The sequence below is a fragment of the Choristoneura fumiferana genome, chromosome 2, assembly GCF_025370935.1.
Source record: "Choristoneura fumiferana chromosome 2, NRCan_CFum_1, whole genome shotgun sequence".
Classification (NCBI taxonomy): domain Eukaryota; kingdom Metazoa; phylum Arthropoda; class Insecta; order Lepidoptera; family Tortricidae; genus Choristoneura; species Choristoneura fumiferana.
The window spans coordinates 15,188,099-15,196,155 of NC_133473.1; the positions used below are offsets into that span (position 1 = coordinate 15,188,099).

The 8,057-nt window shown below is 36.0% G+C and overlaps 1 protein-coding gene across 1 annotated transcript; it reads right to left on the reverse strand.

The window, feature by feature from the left end:
- Positions 1 to 1,742: 1,742 nt before the first annotated feature.
- On the reverse strand, positions 1,743 to 3,168 carry LOC141445549 (achaete-scute complex protein T3-like). The gene is made up of 2 exons (XM_074111384.1): positions 2,330 to 3,168; positions 1,743 to 2,044 (listed from the first exon to the last, which is right to left on the reverse strand). The coding sequence occupies exon 1, from the start codon at positions 3,048 to 3,050 to the stop codon at positions 2,337 to 2,339; it is 714 nt and encodes a 237-aa protein (XP_073967485.1). The 5' UTR covers positions 3,051 to 3,168; the 3' UTR covers positions 1,743 to 2,044; positions 2,330 to 2,336.
- Positions 3,169 to 8,057: the final 4,889 nt, after the last annotated feature.

The window sequence follows — 8,057 nt, forward strand, 5'->3', positions numbered from 1 at the left end:
TTACACAAAGTTATCGTGTTTTATAACGTTATACAAAGTGGCTCATTCTGAAACTATAACACATACGAAGTTGTTGATACAGTTAGTGACAAGAAAAACTGCATTCATAGATTTAAAAAAAATGTACTCAGAACGGGAATCGAACCCGGTTGTTTTGAAAAATAAAACTTACATTATTTCTATTAGGATATCGATAGTATAGGTCATATGCAATAAAATGTTAATGTAAAACACGATATCTAATAGAATGAATAAAATGCATTGTATTTTTTATCCATCCGGGTTCGATTCCCGAGCTGGGTAGGTACAAGTTTTAAAAAAATGTATGAATGTAGTTTTAAATCTTGTTACTAAAATTGATGACATGGTTCCCAAGAACAGATCTTGGTATGTCTTATAGTTTCAGACTTTCGCATACTGACCGATCTAATGAGCCATCCTGTATAACACTTATAACAGGCAATGTGGGAGCACCATAACACCTGTAATGTGACATGCAATAAACAAATTTGAATTTGAGTAGTTTTAAAGGATTGTATCTATGTAATTTTTTGGTCTATAATAATTATATACTTTTTTATAAAATGGTCCAGGTCAGCGTGTTACTGGATTCTGCTCTCCTAAAGGTTGAGCAAACAATAATACTTTTTTCTTATTAGGATTTCATCGTAATTAGTACGAAGTTTACCTATTTACCTACACATCGAGAATGCTACGAACGTATACAGCTAAATAAAAAAAAACAAAGATCCAGAAAAAGCTCTAACTTTTGCGGTCGAAATTGTTAAGTGTTTTTCGTCAAAAAATTAATAGTTACGCAGTGTGACGTGGCGCCTACATTTAATTTCTACTTCTGTATCAATCTATCAGTTAATTTTAGCTCTTGTAGTAGCTAGCCTTCTTTGCAGCTGCTTGTGACTACATTCCTGCAAGGAATATAAAAAAAAGGTAACATATCGACTACCTTATTTATAAAACCTTTATTATAGTACCTAATTGACAACAATTTATTTCGAACTAAGTAGAATTACTTTTTGAACATGCATAGAACCGAATCTATAAATAAGCATACGCATCTAAGACTCCCTTTTGCAAATAAACATTACGTCATTTCCTCGGAATTTTTCAGTCATAAATCTTGTGGAATAATCTTGTAAATAAATCGATGTGAACCTTTTTTTTAGCGCTGTGGTGACACAGCTCACGCAACCCGCATCTGTTTTATTTAAGTCGTAGTTCTATGTCAATATTTTCAGTCAAGTGCAAGCGGTGTAAAAAGGCGTAGAACAAAAATATAGTCGATGAATACTTGTTGGGATGTTGACATTTATGAGAGGCTGATCTTATCAATGTTATCCAAAACATCGAAGTGACAGAGACATGTTACCATTTTATACCAAGTACTTCAGGTACAATACCGTATGTAAAACTTTCTCACTGTGAAAGTTTCTATTTTTTTCTTGTCTGTGTAGATAATTATAACATCTCTTGTGAAAAGCTTCACATTAGGTAGTAGCAGTGCGTCAACATTTAAATGGTTCGATTGTGCATTCAAGAGCTCGAGTAAAATATTAACGGAGATAGTTATACTGTACTCTAAACAATTTTACCTGCAATCGAATTTGTCCCATCAGTTTTTTATTTATTTAAAAAATACCAATTAAATGTGAATTTAATTGTCAATTAAAGATTTGATTTTGACCAGGCATATGTGAGAAAAGAACGTATTAAAAAACAACAACTTCAAATAAATATTTTATTTCTAAGCTTATTCTAATATTTACAGTTTTATCAGTTTCGGTGAGCATTCTTCAACAGAGCCTCGCCACTTTGCAACTATGACATAAAATTTCATTTTATCATTGGATACGCGACTATTCTTAATGCTAAACTAAATGTAGTTGATAAGGCTTAATTCCTTAAGGCACTTGTCTTTGACTAGAGATCCAAAAAGTCTTTTCGTATTCACTTAAATGCACAAATAATGCACATACATTCCGGAGGGATACGTCCTTGCATCACTTCTCACGACCAACCAATTGACCTGAGGACAAAGAAACACGACAATAAGAAAAAGTTGGATAAAAAGTTGACGTCGGTGTAATGGGGGTTTGTCAGAAATTACATTGAACTTTATTTAACAGTAACTTAACTAAACTTTTACAAAAGTTCCATCAAATTAAATCGTTTGACTGTACACTATGAAAATATACTTAATTTATCAAGTTACGCCATGTTATTTTGAAAATTTTGAAATAAAGAACCTAAACTAACTTCATAAACCTAGGAAACAAAGATCAAAGTAAATAAGGTAACAAGTGACACTAACCTATTTGCTATTTTTGTTGCCACCACGAAATGACGTCCAGTAGTTCGTCTTCATCCATAGGTCCTAACTGTTGTTGCGTTCCCACCTCGTACCTGTCCACCGTTGAATAGGCTGAAGACACGCCCGAGGAGCACTCGGAAGGGGCCGGGGAATCCGCTTTTTCAGAACAAGGAGAGCTACTGCCATAGAAAAAGCCATCGTCCATTTCCATTGAAGTCATCGGCTGTGCACTACCATTCGGAATATTTTCTCTATTTTCCTGGTCCCGAGTTATTCCCAGCGCCGCATCACTTTCATCTAGCAACTGCTGAAGATATCTAATATACTCGACTACCATCCTTAAAGTGTCTACTTTACTAAGTTTCTTCCCGGAACCGCGTCTAGCGCCACCGGAAAGCGCCGCTACGACGGAAGCTGGCAGGTGACGGCGGAGAGCATTAAATCCATCATTCACTTGCTTCACTCGGTTACGCTCGCGGGCGTTGCGGCGCGCGATCGACACGGCTTGAGGTCCGGTGTAAGGATTTGTTCTAAAATGCACTTTCTTCCTGTACTGCAGATTCGGTGGGGTATCATGCGTGACGTAATTTTTTTCAGGAGCTGGTGCGATCGGAATATTTCTTTTCTCCATCGTGTTCTTCTGTAAGGTGCCGGACGGGTAGCCCGACGAGACTACTACGTAGTTTGTTTGGCCCTGAGCGAGTTGTATTTCTTGGAGCATCGTAATTACGCGGTCGTTCGCGGCGAGAGGGGCGTGCGCTCGGTCCGCGCGGCGGTCAGAAAAGCACTGAGCGATAAAGGTTGCGTGGGAGCTTCGGACGGGCGCAAGCGAGTGGCGGGAACGGAGCTTTGCGTTTAAGTGAGCCGCCGGCGCGCGCGCACGAGTTATATCACCTGCGCCGGCTGCAAAAAATATAAATTTTAAAATTCTCTTCCCCTATTATTTTCGATCATCCCTTCCCTCGGTACGTGCGGGTCCGTACCTGGGGTAGTGAGGGGACCGTAGCTATCCCAAGAGTGTATAACGCGTGCCCGGTTTTTTCTACGTTGACCACTGAATAGGTGTGCAATGTTTCAATTGAAAATATTATTTATAAAAGTTCGTACCTCATACTTGAACACAAAGGTTCGCGGGTTATTTAACGCGTGCCACAGGTTCAACTTTTGAAATCAAACCTAATGACATTCCACCTTTGTAAGTTATGTCCACGGGTTATGTCTGATAGGGCTTTTGATAGCGTAGCATGTGCTACGCTTTCTCGATCGCTTCTCCAAGTGGCGGATGACTCGAGGAACAGCACCACATTAATTCACATATCTCTAATACCGATATTAATAACGCTTATGAATGTCAACGTAAATATTTTTAATTCATTAAAATATTTGAAGTTACAGTTGCGGCGTGTGAGCGAAGCCGCCGCGGTGACAGTGTTGGTCTCGGCCATCATCAATTAGACCGCGGGCAAGCACGCTATGAATTACACTTCTTACCGATAGTTTGTTTTATTCGTCGGCCCTTTGATCAAAGCAACCGACTACTGTCAATCCGATTGCGTGAATCGAATAACTCTCATTCGATTCGTTTAGCTTTACTAATTGAATCGAAACTGCTGCAAGTGGTATTTGTTTTCATTAGTTAACACTTGAGCGGTATTATGTTAGCGTCGAGGTATGGATGCCTTATTAAAAGTTATAGCTATCAGAACATAACCTTAGATATTATGTGCCCGTATGTTTTGTATTAATAAAGTTTACATTTTATAGTTATTCAGATAAATGGGTTTAACTAGTTTCTCTCTGGTATGAATCGAACGAATAAGGTTTTTCGAAGAGATAAGATCGCTCCTCAGAACATTAGATTTATGCCTGTATATACATCTCTATTATGTATCTAAATATTTATCAATCCGTCCTACGGAGCAGACGGTTTAGTTCGTTGACACAAAAAACCTGAGTAAATTTTAGTCGTGTATTGTCATTATTGTTTCAAGTTTTTTTTTGCAAACTTTTTTTGACTTCTTTTTGGCATCCAATTAAGTTGACATTTTCATACTTTAGTAAGTTTTGAGATTATACAATAATCTGTTACTAAACCTGGTGGTGCGGCCAGGATCATTTCGTCAGGAGAAAACTTTTCAACAGTTCTTGGTATCGACTTGAAACTTAGTACCTATGGATATGTACATAGTTTAGATGACGATGGATGTACAGTCAGCAAAATAACGCTTAATATAGTGAAGAATGATGAACTTATCATTATTGTTGCTAGGCGTACTTGAGGCTATCTAGTGAGGCAATGGTATAAGACAACCCTGTAATAGCCTAAATTTAGGATAAAATTAAAAGCGACCGCTTATCTATCATTTAATTTAAATTAGCCACATTGCACCAGTTTAGCCAGTCATTTTATGGGGTTGCGACCCCGTGATTGCACCGGATATGACCTGCAGGGAGGTGTCGATATTATGAACTTTTTCCTGAGGGCGAATTTAAAAAAAAATACAAAGATATCTGTGAAAACAATTCACAAGAGCTTAAATTGAGCCGAATTTTGAATACGATAACAGTAAAAAATACAGCTCTATGTAATTACTTTCATCAATAGGAGAAATATTTAATATATATAATAATTTGACCTGTAATTTGTAGCTACCCAGAAATTTGAACCGCTTTCGAATGATATTTTGATAAATGAAAATTGGCTCCCAGTTATGCTGGGCCTTCACCACACACTCCTAGTAGAGGCCGTATACAGTTTATACCCGGTACATTTGTCTATGAAACTCACAGATATTGCGTTATCCCCAGTGTAATATAATTATGATGAATCATTAGTCATGGTTCCGTTAGGGTCCTGTGAAATATTGAGAGGCGTAGAATGTTAACAGTTCAACTTCACTCACTTATGTACGGTCACACTTATGTACTTATGTACAGTCACGGTGGGCTAAATTATTTTTATGATTTACATAGAACTTTTGGTTAAATTGACTTTTCAAGGCCTGGCTACAAAAATATATGAGTTTTGGCTAGGTATAGCTGATATTCGATTTTTGTAAAAAAAAGTTTCTAAGTTTATTGCAAACAGCGCAGGTCTGTGTACCATTTACCTCTAATACCTCTATGTAGGTTAATACTTCTAGTGAAGGCGATATTGATTTTAGATTTTTTTTAAATTCGTCGATATTAACAGCTTTACAGCTTAACAAAACAGATATAGATGTAGTGAAAAGTGTTTTTACACAGGCCAAGTAAAAATCAATCTTATATCAATGTCATTAAAGACTTTGACATGGAAAAACTTTTACCACTTTAATTATAGTCAATTTTAAGTTAAGATATATACACTATTAAGTGAAAAGAGTTACAATTTGGAGTACTTACAACACAACAAAAATAAATATAGGCTCCTAAAGACATTCAACCAAATCCGAACTTTAACGACTTAAACTTAAACCAATGGTTGAGATGTTAAATAAGCCTACAATAAAAACGAAATAATAACATTCGTTATCGACAAACAATAAATACAAATTACTATAAAGTGACTTGTTAACGTCCATTTATACTATTAAGGGATTACCCAAAAAGAATAACACTAAACGATTGCATTGAGAGGACTCGTCGGGTCACAAATCATGCCACCCACGCGACGCGTGTGCGTGTTTTATTTGTGTCTATTGATGAAAAGTGGCCTGGATTGATCATTCAACAATGTGAAACCATAGTACCACATCGTCTCGGCGTAGAGTACGTTCTACTACGGGCCACAGGATTCCAGGATTCAGAATGAGAAGGCTTGCGCCGTATTTCCCACGCGGGCCCAGTGCAGATTGGGAACTTCACACCCACCATTGCATTTCAGGTGTGAACAGGTGACACGACATGATGTATTCTTTCATCATGGTTAATTTCAGGTGTAATGTTGCACATAATTTCCGAAAACTCAGAATTGCAAGCCCCGGTTTGAGCCCACGATCCTTTGCTTGAGAGGCTATTACCACTACCACTAGGCTACCACAGTTTTTACCATGGTGCTGCATTAGTATAACATGTACGAATTCTCAAGTGTCATAGTTGTGTAATCAAACTTTGTTAAAAAATGTACTAAATAAATGATAAACCCAATTATACGACGTTTTTAAACTAGGTACGTAATTGAATGATATTATACTTTCTGGTGCACCAGAAGTTCATAACAAAGTTTAATTCAGAACACTTTTTTTTTACGTTCACGATAAAAAATGCTCCATGTACATCTAATTTCAAAAATAATATTTGGTGTTGACTTCGAAATAGCAAAAAAAGGTGAAAATGTGAGACATAAATTTAAACCGGTTTCTTCTCTAATTTTTCGTCTTAAATATGATTCCCAAATAATTTATTTCTCAACTGTTTCATGTGTGGATGAACGATTTTGTTTAAACTGTAAGCAACTACTTCAGGATTGTTATAAAACTTACCTAAATTAACATTATATCGTTCTATAAGATAGTCCTGAAATATGTCCCGAATAGTCTAGTTTCGGAAAAAATCGTTAGTCCGTATAAAACAGTATAGAAATGGATCACTTGGGAAAAATATTTTCGGTGAATAGTCTGGGTCTCTTTTAAACTTTAATCCAAATAAATTTCCATACAAGTAATTATTCTTGTGTTTATAGGGTTGTCACCCCTCAGTTTCACACTGGACGCGGCAATTTGTTCCAACGTGTTGTTATTGCTCTCATGATAAGTGACAGTTATACACCCCCACCGAGCAATTAAGACAAAACAAATTATGTTACCCTACTGTCATTTTAGTTTTCAGGGTTATCAATCATCTGTTTTAAATGCCGGAAGTTTACCGATAATGTTTGATCATAATTCATTTATGTAAGATGATTTTGGATAGTCGTGCAGGTAATATCGGAAAAATAAAAACAAAAACACATCAATAACTCAAGATTTGTCTAGTAGAGTTCAGGAAATATGCGTTGGTACCTTGTGTACTTACAGATGGTCAATTCACATGTATTTCCTGGACTATAACAAAAGTAAATATTGTTATAACGTTTGTGCTGTCATATAGGTAAGTACGCACCTATGGATTATTTGAACCAATTACAGTAAATAAAACAATTATGTACATTAAACAAATAGGAGATGCGAGCTCGTGGGATTGTAGGGGTGACGAATATGGGAACAGTGTCATCTGTCACGACACGGTTGAACGGTGTGGGATCCACCAGATAATTGCTCAAAATGATTGTATGTTTAATCAGAAGCAAAATTACAACATCAAAACAAAACAAATATAGTGTAGTATATAGTTAGTAGTATAGTGTTATACTGGCGGAAATAGAAATCAATTAAACTTTTTTTATGTGTAACGTCTATTTTCTAGTTCATTCACTTAATTTCTAATCAAATCTTAAATACGGTTATCTATTGTTTGCCCGAAAGTTAAATGCTATAATTTCATTTTACCGAAGTTCATATGCCCGAAATTTCATTTGCCCGAATGCTTCGTTTACTAGCGAATTTATTTGATACATTCTTATTTTCCCGAAAATTAAATGCCATAATGATACGAAAGTGCAATAATATTATTTAATACAATATTCAAACGCCATACTAAATAGTGTTATTAACAACTTACATTACAATTATTGGTTAAAATTGCTTTTTTCTATTACTAATCTATCTATTTTCTTTATTATCCGGGCTGCTCTAAAAAAAATACCTAT

Excerpts from the sequence above, each read along its gene's own strand:
- LOC141445549 (XM_074111384.1), bottom strand. The coding sequence starts at position 3,050 with ATGCTCCAAGAAATACAACTCGCTCAGGGCCAAACAAACTACGTAGTA.